Below are 23568 nucleotides of genomic sequence, written 5' to 3'. Positions count from 1 at the left end.
AGTCACCCCCATGAGCTGAAAAATGTCCTGCTCCACACTGGCTGCTAAAGGCCTACTACAAAGGTCTAGCCAACCATGATGTTTAAACAGTGCAAAAGTAAAAGATAAAAAGGAAGAGCCTTGAAAAAGAGCAGAGGGTCCTCTGGAAGCACTCTGGTTAAGGCGTTGGCATTTTTCCTCCGAGCCACATTGATTTTTTTGACCAAATTAACAAGTGAAAATAACTTCAATGGCTGTCACACATTGAACCAAGCCTCAGGTTCCCATATTCAGGTTCCTCAGATTCCCGTATTCCCAGCTGCAGGGTCTGAAAACCGCATCGCTATCAAGTCGTTCCTTTGGCTAACTCAAGAGCAGCGATAATGGGCTCTGAAGGGAACAGGGCCCATTCCTCTTAAAACAAGTAGAGGATGGCCCAACCCAGAGAAGCAGAAAGAATGACATTAAAGAGGGAAATTAAACAGAAAGGATACTCCAGTGGTCAGGGTAATGGCAAAGGATCTGGGAGACCTGGGTTCAAGTCCCTGCTCTGCCAGACTTCCTGTGTGACTTTGGGCAAATCACTTAGACTCTCTGTGGCCATAGCTCTCCATTTGTAAAATGGGGATACCTCCCTACCTCGCCGGGGTATTATGATTAAAGATTATGAGGTGCTCAGGTATTACAGTGCAAGAGGCCACATAAGTACCTCAGAAAGATATTTAGAATAAAAATAGGACCCCAGAAAACTGACACACACTTCACAAAATGTCATTACAGTACGTCTGTTCCTGTTAATGGTGTGCTAATAAAAGAATGAAAATTTCCATAAAAGAAAGACATGCTGTTAAGGCCATGATATGGATGAATATCAAAGAACTCAAATTGTCTGGGATGGATATAAAATAAAACGAAAGCCTTGGAGCCACCTTGATTATTTCTAAATAAAGAAGTATCTGGATCCAAAGTGAAGCCACAAAATGAATCATCATGCAATGTTATCCCTACCAAAAGGGTTGATTCAAGTACGAATTACCTACGGTGGGTGTCTGATGAAAGAATTTGCATACATACCTCGCGAGGAACCTGTGGAGACAAAAATTAGAAGTCTGTGAGTTACAATGAAACTAATGTTCTGTTAGCCAACAGGAAAAAGATAACATCTATATGTTATTTACTTGGCCAGTCATCATTTGCATTCCTATAATTACCATTTCAGGTATTTATGCTTGGATCAGAGCTTAAGCAGTGGTTTTCCCTCACATCTCTTACTTTTCTTGTGTCGTTGCAATGAGGTATGTTGTTCTGGGGCACTCCTCCTTGAAGTCCTAGCTCGCCCCCTCCACCCATTGCTGTTCCTATAAGGAAGCCCTGCTGCCCCAACAAGCTGGGGTGACTTAGGTTAATTCATCCAAGGTACAGAGGCCGCTCAACCAGGAGTTACCATTTGAAGGCTAATTATATGCAACTGAGTCTATTTAGGCTCAATATCTTATAAAGAAGTGTTATTCTCAGAGGGCAGGCAGACAAGGAGCCTGTGCTGACCAGAAGCTAGGGATCTTTAAGAGCACGGATTGTTACAGAGCCCTCATGGTTACCTCATAGACAGCAAAGCCAATGGTCTCCATGTCCTTCCCATATTTCCTTTCCCTGCGACGGTGCTTCTGCATGAGTGCCAAAAGGAAGCTGCAGCCCGATTCTCTTGAGTAGTCATCATCGTCGTCGTCATCCACCTCATCCAGTTGGATTTTAAACTGTGGGTTTATCCAGAATGTAGCTGAAGGGCAGGAAGAGACAGGAATAAACCAAACAATACACTATTCTTACATAGTCCTGGTTGTTTTAAGATGTAGAGTAGGTCTACACTGCAGTCATGGGGTGTGACTGAGTATCATGTAGACACAGCCAAGATAATTTTAATATAGCTATCTTGGGCAGTGGTAGCAGTAAACCACAGGCTAGCTGCCCAAGCAATAACCCAGGGTTCTGGATGATCTTGTACAGCCCATGCTGAAGCCTTCAATGCGGTGGGTTCCCAAGCTAGATTGGGTATATCTACACAATCTGCAATCACACAGTTATTGCAGCATAGACTTACCCTTTGAGCCAGGAATCTGTTAGTCCCTGAATGCCATGAAAACCTGACAACCCAGTACAAAACCATCGCTGGAAATGGATAGATCAGTATTCATAGTTATAAAAGTTTTCCCTACTTTATAGTTTAAAGGTAACACAGCAAACATACATCTAAAAATGAGCTTTCCTCAATAACATGGGTCTCTGCAGAGGGTATTCCCAGTAAACTAAGAACATTTCCTTAGGGAGCAGTGACATTGCTACATCTCAGTGTAAAACTGCTTTAATAGCCAGCATCAGGCTAGTTTGATAAAATCAGGTATTCTGGGTTGGTTAGCACTAAGAGTAGCACACTGGACTGTATACCTTACCTGGAAAATTCCTACAGCCTCCAGCTGTGCTCCCCCGTCTCCAGGTGCCATCGTAAAGTGTTGTGTTCCACTTGCGGAACTTGCGCGATTTCAGTGCATCTGGAGTAAGGTTACAGATCTCCAGCCGTGTGAACTCTCTCAGAAAATCTTGGAAGGACATCCTGAGAAGAAAGAAATCCAGTGAGTTCACACAGTTGTCAGAGAAACTACCAAAAAAGTCCCTCTCAAGTCAAGCTTGGTGTGAAGCAGTTTTCCTATCCCGTGTAAATTTTTGAGTGCACAAAATGTTTTCCATACTAAGTTGAGATAAAAAGTCAATCATATTTTCACAAACTGAAAAATCAGAAAAAAAAAAAAAAAATCAGCTCAGGTCAATCAAAATGTTTCATTTTCATTTTGATAATTCCAAAACATTTTTTTTTAATTTTCTGTATTCCTAACTAATTTAAATTTCTAAACAGTCATTTCAGACCAAAAAACCAGATTTTCATTGTGAAAACACTGAAATGTTTCATTTTCATAATTTCAAAACTTCTTCCCTCAACATTTTTTGAGTCAGGAAATTTGTCAAAATTACCCTGTTTTACAAACAGCTTTGGTTTCAATGAATCTGCATTTTTCAGTGAACAATTGTTTCACTGAAAAATTCCTTATCAGCTCTGGTCTTGAGATCCATGATGCATTTGATGATCATGCTGTATGCAGATATCAAAGCCTTCCACAGCCTCACAAAGAAGAGAGATCTTTTTGTTCTGTTTGTACAGTGCCTAGCACAATGGAGTCCTGGTCCAGGAGTAGGGCTCCTAGGTTTTATGGGAATACAAGTAATAAATAATACACTGTAACATCTAAACAATTTATAAAATAAATTTAGAGGGCCAGATCTTCACTGGTATAAATCAGCCTAACTTCATTATCTTCAGCTGAATTACCCTGATTTATGCCAGCTGAAGATCAGCACCCTTGAGTTCAGGGTTGTTTTTGTAGGGGAGCAGAGGGGTGGGAATATTATTTTCAGCTGCAAAGACCAATTTGTTTTGGTGTTTTTCCCAGGTCACTGACTTCATGGTCAGCTGTGTGCCACGCCCAAAAAGCACAAAACTGATGCTAGGCAGCACTGAGATCCATTTACAGGAAAAATATTGTCAAACATTTGCTTCCTCTAGCATGGGTTTTCACTGGTAAAAACACCCTTAAGACAAATTTTAAAAACCCTGAATCTCAGCTTAATTTAACCCCTTTTAAATTTGATCACACAAATGTAAAATGAGGTTTACTGCAAACTGCACTTTCCACTTACCAGAATTCCCCATCTTCCATTTTAATCCTTAGCTGCTGTCCCACAGATGCCTCCAACGCATTCCACTCAGAAGAACTGCAGGGGTGAAGCAGTTCAAACATGCAGTGAGTCCAAAAGCTTCAACAACTCATAGTAAACTAAATTCTGGAGTAAGAAAGTGCAACTCCATTGTTCTAGTGGAGCTATGCCCATTACAACAGGGCTGAATTTGGCCCACTATGAGCAACGTTATCATCCCACACTGCTCATTAGTAAGAAAATTATCATTGCTGGCTGTAGACACGTGGTCTATATTCCAAGCAGTTCCTGTGCTATTGCTCAGCAGGTTATTTCTAATTCTACACATTTCTTGCGTGTAGGATCCAACCAAAATAATTATTTTCTATACAGAGGTGACCCTACGAGCACCCCAATGCCAGTTGGCACATTGTTGTTGTGATGTTTACCCAAAGGGTGGCATATCATATATCACTGGAAAACTCATAACTCACCAATCATTAATAGTATTGTCTGGTGTGTCTGAGAGCCGTGCATTAAGTAATGTGACTAATATCTGTCACACATGGCTCATTCTGTCTCTCATTCTCTCCATAGGGGGAGAATTGTGTGTTCAGTGGAATGGCTTGTCTTGGAATTTTTATTTATTTGTTAAATTCTCATGCTGGCGACTGAACATTGCAATATATTGAGCCTTTCACATCTAGGCCACTAGTTGTGATACAGATTGGTAAGGACTAGAAGCCATTCGCTTCTGACCGTTACTTGATATTTATCCAAGGTCCCTACCACCTTGATATCTAAGCAGGGAGAGCCTATATGAAATTAATTGCTACATCTCAAGTCCAATTACTAGTGATAGATATCAACATCTTATTAATCATCATCCTAGTTGGCACTATTTGGTCTCCTCTTTGCCAGTTGCAGTCACATACAAGGACTGAACTACCCTCAACTTCAGATCTTCCTTTTAAGTCAGAGTGGAGACATGCTAGCAAGAGTGGCATGTGGGAAACTTGATTGATACTGAACTATGCTGTGGAAGTTCAGTGTCTAGACCTGTCAAGATGACACCTTCCACCAAGAGTAAATTTTATTTATTATTTTTCCCCTCCCCTCCAACCTTCAGAATCTGCGTAAAAAGGCACTGATCCTTACTTATCACTCCAGGCGCCAGTCCACTCCACCTCTCCCCATGGGTTTCGCATTCGAATTAGATTAACAGTCTGTCCTCGGTAGTTAACCTGTAATCACCACAGATATCCAGTTAGAGATACCACGATACTTGTTTTCTGTAATATTTATGCCTCATAGCCAGGAGCATAGAGAACAGTCATGCAAAAGACTACGATGGAGAGGGGGAAACATAACTAGCGTTAAATGCGAGAGTGCTATGAGGAAGAAAAATGAAACCAATGTTTTCATTCTGTTGTGTAGAATTTGGGTACTATTGAGATGAACGTTATAGGGAAAAATAGCTAAAATAGACCAGATGGTAATAAGAAATAATTTTCTCACTAAGATCTGTGTGCATACACATCACTGTGCTCCATTATCTAAGGCCCTAGCCACAACAGTATCAGGACCTTCCTGGCTACAGTCATATTTAAACACAGTTCTAGCTAGTAAGGTTCTGATTCTATTGCAGACAATATTTTAAAGAGGCATTTTCAGGGATGCTCAGACTAAAATGTAGGTTTTATTTTGAAGAAGTTTTATAAAGTTTATAAAACTGAATATTAAATAAATAAATACATCTATAGATGGATGGATGGATAAATTAGATAGATTGATTTCTCTGCAGATGTTTAGAAGCCAGACATAGTAGGCAGAATTGTGCTTTAAAACAGATGAATCTAGTTGCAGTGTCTTAGTGAAATGCATATAGGCCTCAAGAAGTATATAACGGCAAGAGTCCTGTGGCACCTTAAAGACTAACAAATTTATTTGGGCATAAGCTTTTGTGGGCAGAAACCCATGGAAAGCCCACAAAAGCTTATACCCAAATAAATTTGTTAGTCTTTAAGGTGCCACAGGACTCTCGCTGTTTTGCTAAAAACAGACTAACACGGCTACCCCTCTGGAACTCAAGAAATATATAGGATTTTAAAATTCTTTCAACTTTAATAATTCAAAAGCATTATTAGGTAATTCAGAGAAGGTGTTTTGTACATTATACAGTGAAATCTGTCTTAAGTGACAACCCAAGATTACAAACAAACAAACAAACAAAATGATTGCCTTATCTTTAAGGCTCAAATACAAAGTACTAAATCACGCAGAGTCTTTAAAGTGGTATCTTAAAAAAAGTTAGTTGCTTGTTCAAAGGTAAAAGGTTCTTATTGCAGATTTATGATTTGTAACCTGACACATCCTCTTACAACTACCAGGACATCTACTTGCTGCAGAGGGCATGGGTGGGTAAAACAAAGCTGGAGAAAGTGTGCTAACATACCTATCCTGCCATGACTAATGGGAGTTAAGCAATAGTTGATGGTCACCCTATTACATCAGACAGAAAAAAGTGAACTTCTCCACTTACTTCCTGCAAAGTCACAAATTCGCAACAAGATACATGCTTGGTGGTTATGCCACAAAGATCTGCTACAGCAGACCCAGTTGGGATGGGGTGGACAATGAAATAGGGATCTGCCAGAGAACTGCACCCACCCCTCTTCAGTTTGACTTTTTTTATTAATCCTAGCCTTGTAACCCCATGGAAAACACTGTAGTTATGATTCTTTCCTAAGGTCTTGCAAATCCCCCCAGTCAACACATAAAATATTTTGTCTTTTTAGACTCCTTTATATCTGAGACTTTCACACATTAATTATTTAAATCCCATGATATTGGTTATTCCTAATATAAAGATGGGCAGGCTCAGGTGAAGTGACTCGTGCAAGGTCACACAGCGACAGAGTTGGGAATAGAACCCAGGAGACCTGATTCTGTTTTCTAACTACTACACAACACTGCCTCGCTTCAAACTCGTTAATGGGTTGAAGATTGTACCTGTTTGGCTCCTGTGACCGAATAGGCATGACCCTTCACCAACTTTTTAAATGTTACAGCCTCCATGTCAAAAGCACTGGTAATCTACATTTAAAAAGCACACAAGAATACATGTTAAGGTTGATATTTGCTTCATCTCTGTCCCTAAAAGAAAAGACATATTAACCCAAACTTAGCCTATACACACAGAATAAAACCTAGTTCATGTGAGAACCACAGGCAAACACAAACGAATGAGCCAGCATGTCACTGTTTTATTTTGTTCAGGTTTTCACTGTGGTGACTAAGCAATAGCATGGTTGTGCAGCCTTACTCTCTCCCTTTTGCTCTAGTGCAATGTTTCTCAGCTTTTTTTTAGGTTGGCGACTCCTTATTCAAAGTCTAAAAATGTTGCAACCCACCATATTTATTATAAAAATGTTTTTTAAAGTGTATCAATTATAAGTCTGTGTAGTAGGCGTGGGTGTGTTTTCAGAGGTTGACAGAATTGACCTTGAAGGATAAGTGTGTGCAGGGAGTGAGGGAGCAAGATTTTCTTTGCTTCAAATTGTAATAAAATGTTCAACGCTGCACAATCTCCCTTGATTGCCTTTCGTGACACCCTTGGGGGTTGCAACCCACTGATTGAGAAACATTCCTCTAGTGTTTTTTAAGTCATTTATAAAAATCTTTTAAAAAATGAATGCAGATAGCCTCAAAACTTTAGGATCTTGTAGAATCCTAAAGCCACAAGCAGTTTACAATGTTATGAGCTAGGTAAAGCGTTGTTATGGGATTGAAACTGATAGGTGTGAACTCAGCCTTAAATTAATAACTGTAAACATAAGCCCTATTTTAGCTCTGATCTACACTACAGAGTTAGGTTGATGTAAGGCAACTTACATTGACCTAATTCTGTAAGTGTCTACACTAAAATGCATCTCCCACTGATGTAACTCACCCATTGCACCGACTTAATAACTCCACTTCTCTTGAGAGGCGTAGCATTTCAGTCATTGTAGTTAGGCTGATACAGTGTCAGTGTAGACACTGCACTGCTACATCGACTGTTGCTGCTTTTCAGAAGCTGTCCCACAATGCCCCACATTGACAAGAAAATTGGTTCAAGCACTCCTAGTGAGGACATGCAGCCTAATGAGTGTTCTTGGTGCTGTGAGCAAAAAAAGCTGTTTCCTGCTATTTGATTCCGTCTGCGTTCAGAGACACAGGACTTCGTGACTTCTTTGCAGATAATCAAAATCTTCATCAACAAAATACCTGACCTACCATCAATTTACTCCCAAGTGGAACACCCACAGGGCCCTAAACTTTGATTAGCTGCTCAGGTCAAAAAGGGGCAACAATATACTCACTGAAATTAATATGGCTTACACAGAACCTAGTCCTCAGAACACAGATTTTTTTTTAAGAGTTCTAGCATTAAAGTCTCCCATACACAGCTCAGGTCAAGAAAATACAGCTTCATCTCAGCCTTTTGTCTGAATTGAGAATTCTAGATTAACAAATGAGGTTATTTCAACAATAGTGCTGGAGCCCATCATGTTGTCATCAGATATGTAGAACCCATTGTCATCATGTTATCACAAATAGCAGAGACCACCATGTTATTGAACAGGCCCACAGTATACAGGCAATAACTGCACTAGAAAAAGGACCTCTGGCTGCCCAGTGAGAAGGGGAAACCACTGGATGGCCACCATGTACAATTGGTATGGAAACAGCGAACTAACAGCCTGTGGTTAAGAATTCTGTACACTTTGTATGTGTATCTGAGCTAAGGAAGAAGTGAACCTTGTTGTCGGAAGAGCTGGTGGACAGGTTAACATGAGACTGGCACACACATTCATGAGCTCCAGCAAGTCATTTGAGACAGTGGCTCTCAACCTTTTCAGACTACTGTACCCCTCTCAGGAGTTTGATTTGTCTTGCATGCCCCAAATTTCACCTAATTTAAAAACTACTTGCCTACAAAATCAGACATAAAAATACAAAAGTGTCACAGCACACTATTACTGAAAAATTGCTTACTTTCTCATTTTTACCATATAATTATAAAATAAAGCAATTGGAATATAAATATTGTACTTACATTTCAGTGTATAGTATACAGAGCAGTATAAACAAGTAATTATCTGTATGAAATTTTAGTTTGTACTGACTTTGCTAGTGCTTTTTATGTAGCCTGTTGTAAAACTGGACAACTATCTAGATGAGTTGATGTACCCCCGGAAGACCTCTGTGTACCCCTGGATGAGAACCATTGACCTGGGGGAATTCCAGCGGAGTTACTTTCGGAAGCACATCTAAATTAAATGCAGTTTCCTACTGTATATATGCAACCATCAACACCACACATTTATTTGGATTGGTGCAAATGTAAAAACATGCCTAGCCAGAGCTCTAGGTGCCTTTGCCATACAAGCTAAACAACAAACAAAACTGCAAACAACAATTTTCAAAAATCAAGATGGAGATGGGAGGAGCCATGGTGCCAATCCTCAATGCATAAATCTCAGACTTGAGAAAAGATGGGCTTTGTGGTATATGACAGTGCCTATATGTGTACACTGCAGGCAGTACATGAAGCCAAAGGTTAAATTATTTTAACCTCCTGATGATCAGTGACTCATTAGCACTGGCAGACTTTGTTGCTATTATAAAACATTTCTTCTAACCTGAGACTTGGGGATTTGCTGTAAATGTTGATAGGAGATGCACATAATTTAGCAGCCAAGATGAGTGCTCCATTTGTTTCCAAATCTTAACAGCCATTTTGGAACAAAGTTCTGTTTTTGTTATCAAATTTGGGCTGGAGAGCCTGCCTGAAGAGGGGGCCACAATGTGAGCCTGAGGGTGTGTTTTCACTACAACAGTTAGCTTGGTTTAGTAAACTCAAATCAAGCTAACCTAGCTCGAGTGAGAGCAGCCACACTGCAGAACAACACTTGAGCTACAAGAAGTGATTGGATTAGCAGAGTGAGGTTGGATTGGCATCTGATACATTGTAACTCAAGCTGCTGCATCCTTACTGCATTGCTAGCTTGAGAGTCAGCCACACTCCAGCTTCAGCCTGTACACCCTGACAAGCAAACTAGCTGCAGCTTAAAGCACCACTTATAGCTTGAGGTAATGACATGTGTGGATGGGAACTAGGTTGGGTCAAAAATTGAGTTATACCTCAAGCTAACACTGCAGTGAAGAAAAGCCCATAGAAGTGATGTGGGTAGCGTAGCTAAGCAGAGAGTTGCAGAGGCCAGCAGATACTAAGATGAATTTGCTTTTATTTGGATGCACTGCCTGTTTGCCAGAGGAACCCAACATGCCTGGCTAGATGCCCAGCAGCCAAGGGATCCTTGAACCGCTGCCTTGTTCGAGAAGGAGCAGCCCCAAATCCCCAGCCTATAAAATGCTCCATGATTCACTCACCCATCACCACCACCAAGAAGAAAAAGGTGCATGATACCCTACACAACAATAACTCACATCAATGGAGCAGCCAAGCAGAGATCCCTTCTCCAGGGCCTTCAAAATAATTTGGTAAAGGTCACTGGGGGGTTTCCGAAGCTCGTACCATTCGGTGACCCCTCCAGTGAAGTCTTCAAAGCCCTCAGAAGTACTTCCTCCAGACAGAGCTTCATAGCAGCCATTCACCCTGAGTGAAAGGAAGAAGGAAGATAGTTAGAATTTTCCCACTGCTAAAACACACTCTGGGCCACATTAGTAAGGAGACATCCACCAGTCAAGTGCTCAGTACATCATGGCCTTTTCCAAAGCAGAGCTGGGCAAGCCCAGACACGGGCACTTACTTGGCATAAGCTTTCTCGAGTAGAGCACTCCAGAACTCATTGCCTTCCGCTGAGTGTACAAAAGCCAGCTTGCCATCCTTCGTCGGGAGAAGATCGTCCACTACAACATCCACCCACTCCCCAAACTGCCAGATCTGCATAGAGGAGAGATGGATGTATGCAAACTGGTGGTGAAAATAGCTAAAGGTTCTATTCTATATAGGTTCTTAGATCACCCTCATCACCATAGTATCCGAATGCCTTCCAGAAATGCATTAAGCAACATAATTAATATCTGGCACATGTAGTTCATTCTCTATCTCAGCTTCCCCCAGGGAAAGAATTGTGTGGGCAGTGTCTGGTGAGCTAGTTTGTTTAGTGTGTGTTTAGCAGTTCTTGTAAAACACTTTTTCAACTCTAGTGTAGACAAACCCATTTTGAAAGGAGAATTAATTTTTATAATACCACTGTATAAGCATGGACACTAATCAGCTGATGAAAATGTCTGCATTGCCAGTTTTGCTGTCCCTCGTGCTACTCGCACTGGAGCTGCAGGATGCAAAGGCTATGAAAATGAGAAGGTCATGTTCTTTGCAGAGGTCTGGCAAAGTGCCCAGTCTATTTGTTACTGCTGACGCCCAAACAACTGTGTAGTAATTAAACCCTCAAAACTTTGCAAGCCAATATGTAAGTGATGGGGCACTAAGATTCCATTCAGTCCATACAGTTAATGGGCAAAAAGGTCATATAGTTGTCTGAAGCCTCAGTTCAGCAAAGTGCCTTTAACAAGTGCCTAACTTTAAGCATGGGCCCGATTTAACTGACTTCAGCAGGACTACTCACATGCTTAAAGTTAGCCATGTTCTTAAGTATCTTGATTAATTATTGCCCAAATACCCTGTGAATATGAACTAGAAATGAAATTTTCATTAATTGGCTGAGCTTGTGGGACATTACACTCAACTGGACGGCATTTCTCTGTTTGGATGTAAAATCAGCTTCGGAACACTGGATCTCATTAGCCTTTTTTCTGATAGATTAAAGAACTGTCTACTATTAGAAATCGCTTCCCTGTAGCTACTTTTATGTAGACCTTAGTATAGTCACCTCTTAACCTTCTGTTGGATAAACTGAATATATTTAGCTTCTTTAGTCTCTTAGTATAGGGCATGTTTTCCAGACTTTGAATCATTCTTGTAGCTTTTTTCTGAACCCTTTCCAAATTTTTCCATATCCTTTTTAAAGTATGGATACAAGAACCAGACACAGTATCCAGTAATGGTCTCAATAATACAATATCCAGAAGTAATACCCGTGACAGATATGACAATGTACTGTAGTAACCTGGACAAACCTTATGGAATTAAATTAAATTTCACTGAACTCATTTAAACCTTAGGGAATTAAGTTTTAATACCTTTGGGGTCCACTGTACTGAAAATGCAAGTGTTTCTGTACTATGGTGGAATTGCCTAGAAGTTTTTTTAGGAGGAAGGCAGGATTAATGCAATTTCTGGGAGATATTAGGAACTTCAAAGGACTTTTGGGGACAATGAGTGTGCAGTGGATTTCCTAGGAAACACTTGGGGGTGAAGGGAATGCAAATGACCCACCTCTAATCTGATTTTTTTAAACTGCATTTTGAGCAGAGACTCATTGTTTGGCTGATTACCGACTAGTCTCGTCAAAGAGCCAAAGTGAATAAATGAGTAACTCTCTGACACATGGGAGTTCTTGTTCAGAGCAAAGGGTGTGATGAACTTAAATCACAGGAAAACACCTGGGTGGGGGCTGAAGAACTAGTCCTGCCAGAGTCAATGTTGCAGTTGGGTTCATCTCTGGTAAGCTTATTAGCATGCATATTGGTTCTTTTATTGTTTTTAATATATTTTCTCTGTATTACTTTTACCTTAATAATAGAATGTGCTTGCTTAGGAAAAGCTGTGTGGCAGCTTAACTGTAGTAGCTATCCTATTAACCATCTCTGAAGAGAAGGCAAAAGAAGCCTACCTAAGTAGCCTGTTCTTTTGCTGGGGATATCACAAGATGGTCAGGGGACTGTGCAGTGTGGAAATATCAGGTCAGAAAGGAGAGACACACATATCTCTATCCAACAGAGCTAGGGAGCCAGAAGCCTAGAATGGGTGCCCTTGCTGGATCACAGGGGAAATACAGGTGCAGTTGCCCTGAATTGTGACAATGCCATCCCCCTACTCCCACTTAGTATTCCACTTATCATCCAAGGATTGTCATCATCTTTTTAGCTACAACATCACACTGGGAGCTCATGTTGTCCTGTGACCCCTAACTCCTTTTCAGAGTCACTATTTTAAGTGACTTAGTCTAAGTCCCCCTGAAAGTCAATGGGGATGCAGCTCCTTAATTGAGTAGGAGGATTTAACAATATTTGTTATACATGCTTCCAAAAAAAAAAAATCTCCTGATTGTTTCTGCTGCTAGAACTGTAGCAAATTTTGAATGGAGCCTGCTGGGATAACAAGATCTTTCATTATCTGCTTTGATGGCGTGTGACATCTGCTCACAACCACCGGGTACTGGCTGAAACAAAACACTGCATTGTCATCCTCTCTATGAAGTTTTAAATGCACAACTCGTGGGACGGGAAATACAACTCCGTAGATAGCCAGCTATAGTTTGGACACGTGATTAGTAACCGAGCAGGGTGTGGTTCAGTCACAGTGCACAAGGAAAGTACAATTTTAAAAGCAGTGGAGAATCAGACCCACACGCCTTGCACATTGTTCAGTCATTAACACTTGTGCCAAATACGCCTACTCCTATTTAGCAGCATTTTACAGCTTATTTCGTAACATTCTGCACCAGCGAAAGGAACTAGATGGAGAGTCAGGCCCATGTTTCTTTGATGGTTAGATGGCACCCACTGCGATAGTATCTGAGCACATCACAGTCTTAACATATTTATCCTCATCCCGTGAGGTAGATAAGAACTATTATCCTCATTTTATAGAGGGAGAACTGAGGCACAGAGAATCTAAGTGACTTGCCCAAGGTCACACAAAATCTATGGCAGAACACTGTCCTGAACCCAGGTCTCCCAGATCCTGTGTTAATGCCCTAACTACCCAACCATCCTTCCTCTCACAGTCCTGTCGTGAAGACCTCATCTTGGACAACAACTGGTGATTGAACTGGGGATCACCACAGCTAAAAGCATGAGTCTAGAGTTTGTGCTAAAAAGCCAGGTTCTGTAGCTGTGGGCTAATATAGAACAAGCTTGGGGTTGGGGAAGGGAATGGATGACCCTATGTGTTAATGCTCTGGTCTTTCACCAGTGGAGATTGGGGAAGTTTAAATGAGTTTGGTGGTTTTAACTTAGCTCCTAGTAGACATATTGTCCAGATGAGAACATGCACACTACTCTGTGCTCAGAAAAGGGCCAGAAATGGAATTGCAGGGGTAGATAGCTACATTTCATAATACGGGGATGTTGGCAGAGCTGCTTGCTGTCTGGGATAGAACAGACTGGTGCAGATCAGGATTGAGGTGCATTGGCAGAGCTGGGGAGGGGAGAATATACATGACACAAGTAAACATTGCTCTCACTAGAACTATTGGTCTCTCTCTTTGGGAAGCACCTATTCCCCTTACATGTTTCAATTGTCAAAACCTGAGTTTTCAACTTATTTGTTTTAATGAGAATTAAAAAAATTAGTTCACTCTTCAGGATTTCTGCACTGCTTAGTCATCGCAGCAACTCAGCCCACAGGAACTGGCCTCTGTCCAGATCCATTTAGCAGTCAGCACAAAAAATGATAGTTCAGTTCAAGGCTGCCCAGAAAGCAAGCATAAGATCTTTATAATGGGCCTGGTTTAATTCCCCATTGGTAAGAACATCAGAGAGAAGGAGGTACCTAGAAAGGCATCAGTGCATTTGCAGTTCCTCTGACATGCAGTAACACAACAGATCAAGATCCCATGTTTTTTATATTATGCAAGTGCCCCAGAAATATCATGATCCTGACAGTCAGTCAATTTTAGGGATTTCTAAAGTGCCTAACACATGGTATCTTAAATTCCAGCCTCCAAGCCTTCAACACTCAGGTAACATGAACATGCAGAAAAGTGCTAACCCTCCAATTAAAGGTTAACAATTGTGTAAAATTGATATTGAAATAGCTTATAAAAAGTTTTAAATTCCCATTTTCTAAGTGGAAATGCCACAAAGTAGATAACTGTCATGTCAGGATGCAGATTGCCAAGGTAACAACACAGAATTGTCATGCCAAATTTCTACCTAAATTAAATATAGGATTTTTTTTTCATCAAGTATCCTGGTTAAATGGTCTGGTAAAGAATCAGAGCAACATATACAGCATTTTATATCTGCAAAGTGCTTTACATCATTAATTACATAATCCAAGTCTCACAAAGCTCCAGTCCAGTGCCCTATCCAGTGGTTCCCACTGCCACTTGTGTTCCTGTGTTCAGACTGTGCTTCTGCCTACATGGGCCAAACCTAAATGCAGCTAATGTTTGTACTATAGTTTCTTTTTATTTGGTCCCTCTTGCCCCTAGTGTCAGGCTTTCCTCCAACTCCATGTCATTTTCCCTCCCTTCCCATCTTGACACGCCCAGCATAAGATGGGAATAACAGTGCTGAATAATGAATCAGCTCTGCTACTGCAGTGAAATTCTCTAGGCCTTGGGTTTTATCCCATGGGCGTAGATCAGTGGTGATTAAACCTATGGGTTTATTAGCCAAACAAATATTTCTTGCTTTAGATAGACATTCAGTGCCATTTTCTTCCTGCTAAATATACACATACACACCACACCCTAAATAAACAGTGCAGGCAAAGCAAAAATAAATAAATAACAACAGTGTTAACATTGAATTCCTGCTGATGGTGGAGATCCAGGCCTGCAGCACAAAGGTAACTGCTAAGATCATTATCACAACAGCCACTGGCATTGCAGCAACAAGGAACAACTATGGGTATTGTTATTTGTTTAGCACTGAAAATGTGCTCAGTACTGAACAAAGGCAAACCACAGTCTCTTCTTAAAGAGCCAACAATCTAACCAGTGAGAAAGAGAGAATAATTATACTTGTATAACCACGTCCACACCAGGGGTTGTATGCTTTAGCTATATCACTTTAAGACTAATACAGAAAAGGTGGTACAAAAACTGTGTAGACAAAGTCCTAATAAAGTGTGCCCTATACAAGTTATTATAAGTCTTTTCATAATGACAGTGACATGCTTTCTTGCTTCCTATCAGCTTCAAGACATGCATTTCTCATCAGTAACTCAGCTTTTCAGGCTGTCAGTGACCTCCCCATTTCTAGCAGGTAACAAGTTGCTACTGAGTTTACTCTCTTCAAGCCTTCTTAACAAAATAAGACCAACACCTTTCTCACCTTTCCACCAAGACTTAATGTTCCACCCCTGCCTGCAAAACCCTGGGGGAAGCTGGTCCTATATCTGATCCAACGGTTTTCAACGTTACAACTGTTAAAAGGTGCCAAATGAACATGATACAAAATGGGTATCATACAGTCTGGTAGGAACCTTTTTTGGTCTATAAATTATTTTCATGCATACACACTTTTCACTTGGGCATCTTTGGGAAAGATACTAATAGTCAAGCGTTACAGGGCCTGCTGACCCAGTAAGGCAAGTAGGCCTCAGCCCCATCTGCACCTAGTTATCTGCCTCATAGGTGATGAGTGTGGGCCAGTGGTTGGGTCAGGTGACAAGGCATCATATGATGGAAGGCTGGGGGTTAGAGCTTCCTATAAGAGGATTCCTGCTTCATCATAGACAGGGAGACCTCTGGAAAAGCCCAGAGTAAGCCTGGAGGGAGATCTGGGCCCTGATGCAAAACCTGCAGAGGATATAGGGTCAGAGCAGAACTAGGAAGAAACTCTCCGTATCAGCCAGAGGGAAAAGCCTGGCTGGAGCTACCTATATCCAGGGATAGGACTAAAGCTGGAAGCTCAGGAATGGTGAACTTAACTGCTGAGTCTGGAGAAGAAGGCTGAGAAATTCTAGATTTGAGTTAAACAGTTATTTTATATTAAATAAACCAGAAGGGGAGAGTAATTCAAAAGCACCTGCTGTGGTGGTTTTAGTGGGGAAGCAGGTAAACTGAGGGAGCAGAAGGGTCCAACACCAGATAAGATGAGACTTTCTTACATCCCAGCATCTCACCTGGAAGTGGAAGATGCCAGCATATCCATTCTGGAAGCTCTGTCCATGAGGGACCACTCGATGGAGGATGGTATCGTTCAAGGTGAGAGAAGCTATAGCAGCTAGGAGCCAGCAGTCACCTGAACAAAGGCAGAAGGAAAAGTTAGTCAAGCAAGTTCAATTTGCACCAAAGATAGGAAATAACACTACCATTTCTTCAGCAGAATCCAGCTGCACTGGATCAAAATGACTGCATGGTATGCTGCAGTTGCACTTGATTTTCAAGACAAAAATAAGACGGTGCCAAGCAGCAAACATAATGGAGTGCAAGATTTTAGGCTTGTATGTTACAGGATCCATTTGGCAACTCTGGCACCCACTGGGGAGAAAAACATTTGCATAAACCACACATCAATTCTTGCAGCTAACCAAAACTAACTATACAATTTCACATATGAGTCAAAGCAACCTGGGGCTACCTCGCAGACATTCTTCTAAGTGTCCTGCAAGTTCTCACACATCCTCAGCATTGTTTACCAAGGCTAATCATTCTAAGTTTTGCTACTGTATTTTGCTCTTCCCTTCTCACTTATAACGAGAGTCCTGTAGCACTTTAAAGACTATTTGTTAGTCTTTAAAGTGCTACAGGACTCTCGTTGTTTTTGCTGTATACAGACTAACACGGCTACCCCTCTGGAACTTCTCACTTATGTGGCACCAAAAATACGGTGATGCTGATGAGGAATGGGATATTCTGGGCTTTAGTCTGATTCTGCAAAAGTTTGCTAGTCATTTGGTTTAAACCCAAAGTGATGGCAGAGCCCTTGATTTTTGCAGTGACTGTTACTCAGCAGAGGGTATATCTACACTGCAGAGTGAAGTTGATTTACTTTAAATCGACTTTCACCCACCAAATTGTAGAAGTTGCAGGAGCGTGGAGCGTTCAAAGCAGTGCATCGTGGGTAGCTATCCCACAGTGCAACTAGCTGCAGAGGCTTTTAGTAAGCTTGTCGTCCTCCCATGATGCAATGTGTTTCCTCCCCCTCCCTTCTTATCCCAAACAAACTGCAAACGCTTTTTCGCACTGTTTTTCTATGCCACGTACACGCCGTTGCCAGAGAGGCATGGAACCCGCTCAGCTCTGCACTATTACTGTGAGCATCACAAATACCTCACGACTTATCCTGCAGTATTTTCAAAGGCGAGACAGGAGCCACAGCATGGAAAATAGCGATGTTACGGAGGCCGCCCTGCTACAAGCCATAGGGCGAAATAATTTCCATTTGCTGCAGGCTGTCACACATCATCTTCAGTCCGTGGAGCACCGGTTCTGGTCCCGGGAAACAAGCACAGACTGGTGGGATCGCATCGTTATGAAGGTGTGGGATGATGAGAAGTGGCTGCAGAACTTTCATATGCGAAGGCCACTTTCTTTGAACTTTGCGTAGAGCTGTCCCCAGCCCTGTAGCGCATGAATACTCACTTGAGACCAGCTCTGACACTGGAGAAGCGAGCTGGCAACCAGACTGCTACCGGTCAGTTGGGACTCAGTTCAGAGTTGGTAAATCCACTGTTGGAGCTGCTGTGATGCAAGTGTATGCAGGGCCATTAATAAACTTCTGTTACGAAGGGTAGTGACTTTGGGAAACATGCGGGACATAGTGGACAGGTTTGCCGCAATGGGGTTCCCAAACGGGGGGGGAAGGGGGGGAGAGAAAGGGGGCAATAGATGGCATGCATATCCCTATCCTAGTACCTGACCACCTTGCCACAGAGTACATAAACTGGAAGGAATATTTCTCAATGGTGTTGTAGGCCCTTGTGGATCACAAGGGACGTTTCACCAACACCAGTGTGGGGTGATTAGGAAAGGTGCATGACACGTGCATCTTTAGGAACTCAGATCTGTTCAGTGAGATGCAGGTGGGCACTTTCTTCCCTGACCGAAAAATAAATATTGGTGATGTTGAAATGCCAATAGTGATTCTGGGGGATCCAGCCCACCCCTTGCTCCCTTGGCTAATGAAGCCCTACACTGGGCACTCGGACAGTGAGAAGGAGCGTTTCAATAAGAGGCTCAGCAAGTGCAGAATGGTGGTGGAATGTGCATTTGGGCATTTAAAGGCCAGATGGAGATGTCTACTCACTAAGCTTGACATCAGTAAAAAGAACATACTATCAATTATATCTGCATGCTGTGTGCTCCATAATTTGTGTGAAACAAAGGGTGAAAAATTTCCCCAGGGTTGGGCCATGGAGGCGAATAGGCTGCCTGCAAATTTTGAGCAGCCAGATTCCAGCACTACGCTCAGAGCCAACTGCGGAGTGCTTTGCGCACGGGAAGCATTGAAAAATCGATTTTGCAATGAACTGCAGTAATGTATGTCTCTGCTGTGCCTTTCTCTTTCCCATCTCCCATCCTCACATCAGCAGCCCTCTCCCCTTCTTTCCCCGCCCAGGCTAAGAATGAATAAAGACAGATATTTTTTAAAGCTGCAAAGTTTTATTTGTGACCCATTTCAATGGGGGGAAAAGAGGATAAGTTAACATTGTAAAGTGTCACTGTGCAAGCAACTGTGGTTGCGTGCAGTTCTTAAAGGGGCCATCGCGTCTTTCTGCTTGCCTCCACCGGTGTGAAGTGCAGAACATACTGCACCCTGCTCAGCCTCCTCCTAGACCGCTTGGGGGTGGGGGCCGATAATAAAGTGGTAGGCGGCGGAGCACTTTGGAGGGGCTGCAGAGGGAGTCTGTCCTGCCGCTGCTCTTCCTGGAGCTCCACCAGACACCTCAGCATGTCGGACTGATCCCTCATAATGCGCAACATCTCCTGTTGCGTATCACGCTCCTGCGCTGATCTTCTGTGTTCCATGTCCATGTCTAGTTTTTCAGACAAGGACATCCTCCAGGCTCTGAGCTCTATGTCAGCAGCCGCAGAGGCGTTCATTAGTTTGCGAAACCTGTCATCCCGCTTTTTTTTTTTTTCCCCCGCTTCCTAATCTGCAAGTTCTGGAGTTCTGCACAGTGGGCTGAAGGCCGAAGTGTCGACTGTAAGAAAACAGAATTGCCATTGTTAGCTGACCCAAAGTAGTAAAAGAAATGTTACAATGTAAAAAGAACTCCCCTTCACGTTCACAAGGCTAAGCCAGACCCGCATTCCAATCTGTAAGTAGAGGACGGGTCGGAGTGGCGTTCCAGACATGGTAAGCAAGGGGCCCTTGCATCCATTATGGAGGGGTTTAATTAGCACTAAAATCCACAATCCGCATTTGAGCAAGGAGAGGGATCACTGGGCTCCCCTGTAACATCCCAAGGATTGGTTTGGGAGGAGGTGGGCAAAACAGATTAGGGGACGCTGCGAGTGAAGTCTAGCAGCAGAAAACATAGGGCAACCAATGTCCTGACCCATAACGCCCATAGCAACAATACCAGTACTAGGAATTGTCTTGGGGAGGCGACCAGGGACACCAGCCACAGCAGAGGAATAACTCGGAGTGACTGTATTGGTCGGGTATTTTAAACTTGCACCATCTTCCCTAGGTGACCATGTGTGATATCAGTCTCCTGAGGTAATGCAGGGGGAAAGGGAAGATTGCTGCAAGCATCGGGGTACAAGCCTGGCCCTTATGCTGCTATGCTGTGTTCCGTGATGATGCCTGCTCACTTAATAGCAGAGTGGCAGGGTAAAGTCTCCTATGGTGGCGGAAGAAATAAGGCTGCCCTCCCCAGAAATCTTTTGCAAGGATTACAGATTACCTACATGAAAGTTTTCTTGAGATGTTCACAGAGGATTCTCAGTGCATTCCTCTGCACATAAATAGTCTGTTCTGGGAGTAACCCTCCACTGAAATTTGGCAACACCCAGGAAGCCCATCTCCTCAAAAACACAAACTCCTTTTAAAAAGCTGGACTGGGGACATAACTGTAAAAATTAGATTTGCCCCACACACTCACCAGATGTGCCTTCCCCGGCATCTCGATCAGTCCCACTGTCCTGTGTGTGGCAGAGCTGCTTTGGGGTAACGAACAGGTCCTGGCTCTCAGGGAGAATAGATACTCCGCTCTCCTGCACCCTGCTCTCCTCATCTTCATTTTCCTCGTCCACAGAGTCCTCTTCATTCGTTCTGGACTGGGATTCTGTGGCGGTATTGATGCTGCATGGCAGCACAGTGGTAGGGTCACTGTCGAGAGTCGCATGCAGCTTCTCGTAAAAGCAGCATGTTTTGGGCGAGGAGCCAGAATGGCTGTTAGCTTCCCTAGTTTTCTGATAAGCCTGCCTCAGCAATTTGATCTTAACGTGGCACTGCTACGCGGTTCCTGTTGTGTCCCTTCTCCAACACGCCACACGATATCTTCTTGTAGATATCTAAGTTTCTTTTGCTGGCTTGGAGCTGAGCCAGAACAGACTCTTCGCCCCATAGACCAGTGAAATTCAAGACCTCTGGTCAACTCCATGCTGGAGCGTGTTTGGGCTGTGCAATCGCCATGAGTGGTTCAGCTACAAAGCTCTCTCCATGCTGTCCAGAAATTGTCATTCAAAATTTTCCGGGGCTTGAGGGAAGGAGCTATTTCCCGTTTACGTGGCCATGTTACAGCAGAGCACAAATGTCCAGAGCGGTCACAACAGAGCATTATGAGATACCTCCCGGAGGCCAATGGCATCGATTTACATTACGCTCTGCCTACACTGACGCAAATGCAACCCATGGAATTCGATGTCAGTGCTATACCACTTGAGTAGGTGGTTTTATTAGGTTGACTTTTACCACGATTTAGATGGGCGGAACTTACGTGCCAGTGGAGACGCATACTTTAGGGGATCAACGTAAGCGGCGTTACGTCGACCTGCATTACCAGTGTAGACCAAGCCAGAGTTGCAACATCCAAGGTGGAAGGCATAAGGGAAACAACCGTCTTGGCCCTCAAATTTACAAATTGCCTAAAACTCATATTTCCATGCAGATGCGAGGAAAAATTTCCTTCCACTGGAGCTCCCACCCTCTCACAGTTTGACTAGGTACCTCATACATTTCATTCCCCAAGCAAGTTTATCCAGTTCTCTGTGTATTTTGTGGGTGTTTTTGCTTGGATACGTGTTGGTGGGAGGAGGGGAAGATCCTGTGCTGTGCCTCTGAGCACAGAGCTCACAGCCCAGGAAGAGGGGAGCTTTAAACAACCTTTGGTCCCTCCTGATCCTAGGCTGCTCTGGGAGCTGGAGCAGTGTACGGTTCTGGGCGAATCAAGGACAATAAACACCAGGGAGCCAAAGAGTCCAAGTAACCACATGTTTATTCACAGAACTCTAATCACTAGAAAGCAAGCGCGGCGGGACCCACAATGGATAGTGGTCATCCCCTACAGGTGTTACCTGCCTTCTCGGGATTCCCCCCAGCATCCTGGGTGGCGAGAATCAATTCCACGGATGATCCATTACTGTCCATGATGGCTCAGCTCAGTCTGGGTGTTTTGCCCTTTTATAGACCTTGTCCCCTGCTAGAACTTTCTGTCACCTCGACAGTGTTTTTCCACTGCCGTTGGGATGAAGAGGTGGGAAATTAACATTGATGGCCCAGCGCTCTGGGTTGATAAACAGGATGACGAAATCCAGCCTCTGACAGCTCTTGACTTCCTCTTACGTGACAAGCTAGGTGTCTGTGGTAATGCACCTGGCTCTGGGCCCCACAAGCAGCCCCTGACGTAACTAGAGACAGTCCCAAGGGCCTAACTTATGGCAGCCTCCTGAGGATGTATATGGGCCACAGTTCAGTTCAGACTCTATGTACTACTGTGGCTCCACACCCAACGAGCCCCTCCTGCCCAGTGCTCCCTCGCAACCCCCAACGCCAGGGTTTGCAAGGGGTTGGGAGTTCCTCCCCAGCCAGATATGAAGCTTTTAGAGCCCCTTTTATCCAGCATAAAGGGGCCAGAATGGGGGTGAAGATATCAGCCAACGTATGTTTTATTTTCAGCTACTCCACAGCAATTGGTTACACTTATTCAGGACCTGCTGTGGAAGACAAGTATCAGATGACTAGTACCATCAGCAGGCCAGAGCTCAAGGCCACTACACACAGCAGAGGAGACTGTAGGAAAAAGGTATACAAATAATAACTCTTGGCATGCCTATAGCACCCTTCACCTCAAGGTGCTTTTGAAAACATCAATGAATTCCTGCATGTATGTGCAGTTAGTCCTCATGGAAAAATAGTGGCATGGAGTAGTGAAACAACATGCCAGCCCAGGGTTAAACTGCAAATCGACAGCCACGCCAGGAACAAAACCTAGCAGTCCTGTCTCACTGCTCCTTGCTGTAACCATAAGAAGCACTGCCTTAGCTGAAGAACAAGGCCCCAGTGTGTCAGTTCCAGGAGTGGTCAAAGTGAAGGGTGTGAAAAGTTCACACATCATGTAAATAAATATATATTAAAGACAACTTACAACTTATTTCTGTGCCAAAAAACCCCATGCAACACCATTACCCTGTGGAACTCATTGCCACAAGATATCAATGAGCCTAAGAACTTAGCGGGATTCAAAAACGGCCTGGATATTTATATGGATAATGAGACTCTCCAAAGTTACAATAGTGAAGAATTTAAAAAAATGAAGATGGGATATTACCAATCCTCCTGCATCAGGGCATCAGCCAATCTCTAAAAGCATTAGGAAGGCAGTTTCCTGAGGGGCAGGGTCTCCCATCACCATGAGGTTTCTTGCACCTTCCTCTGGAGCAGCTGCTGCTGACCCCTGACAGAAAATGGACTAGATAAACCCTGAGTCTGATCAAGTTTGGCAATTCCTTTGTTCCCAAAGCTCAACTATTGGAAGGTCGCCACAGCAACTTGGGCTGAACTTGTTTCTTATGTCTGCTTTGC

The 23568-nt window shown here is 43.1% G+C and overlaps 1 protein-coding gene across 2 annotated transcripts in view; it reads right to left on the bottom strand.

Moving 5' to 3' along the window:
* The window catches only part of CAPN1 (calpain 1), a 47492-nt gene that overhangs the window by 9618 nt on the left and 14306 nt on the right, over positions 1 to 23568 (bottom strand). For both annotated transcript variants that reach the window (XM_067543978.1, XM_067543977.1), the window contains exons 4-12: positions 16718 to 16836; positions 10542 to 10675; positions 10219 to 10387; positions 6736 to 6819; positions 4882 to 4967; positions 3727 to 3801; positions 2427 to 2587; positions 1578 to 1756; positions 1054 to 1065 (exon numbers count right to left, since the gene is read on the bottom strand). In XM_067543978.1, coding sequence (XP_067400079.1) covers positions 1054 to 1065; positions 1578 to 1756; positions 2427 to 2587; positions 3727 to 3801; positions 4882 to 4967; positions 6736 to 6819; positions 10219 to 10387; positions 10542 to 10675; positions 16718 to 16836 — 1019 coding nt within the window. The remainder of the gene's footprint in view (positions 1 to 1053; positions 1066 to 1577; positions 1757 to 2426; positions 2588 to 3726; positions 3802 to 4881; positions 4968 to 6735; positions 6820 to 10218; positions 10388 to 10541; positions 10676 to 16717; positions 16837 to 23568) is intronic.

The sequence above is a fragment of the Emydura macquarii genome, unplaced genomic scaffold (assembly GCF_026122565.2).
Source record: "Emydura macquarii macquarii isolate MOO-44397 ecotype Brisbane River unplaced genomic scaffold, CSIRO-AGI_Emac_v2 contig_968, whole genome shotgun sequence".
Taxonomy (NCBI): domain Eukaryota; kingdom Metazoa; phylum Chordata; order Testudines; family Chelidae; genus Emydura; species Emydura macquarii.
Note: the sequence above shows the minus strand (reverse complement) of the source record. Positions and strands in the feature narration are given on the sequence as shown.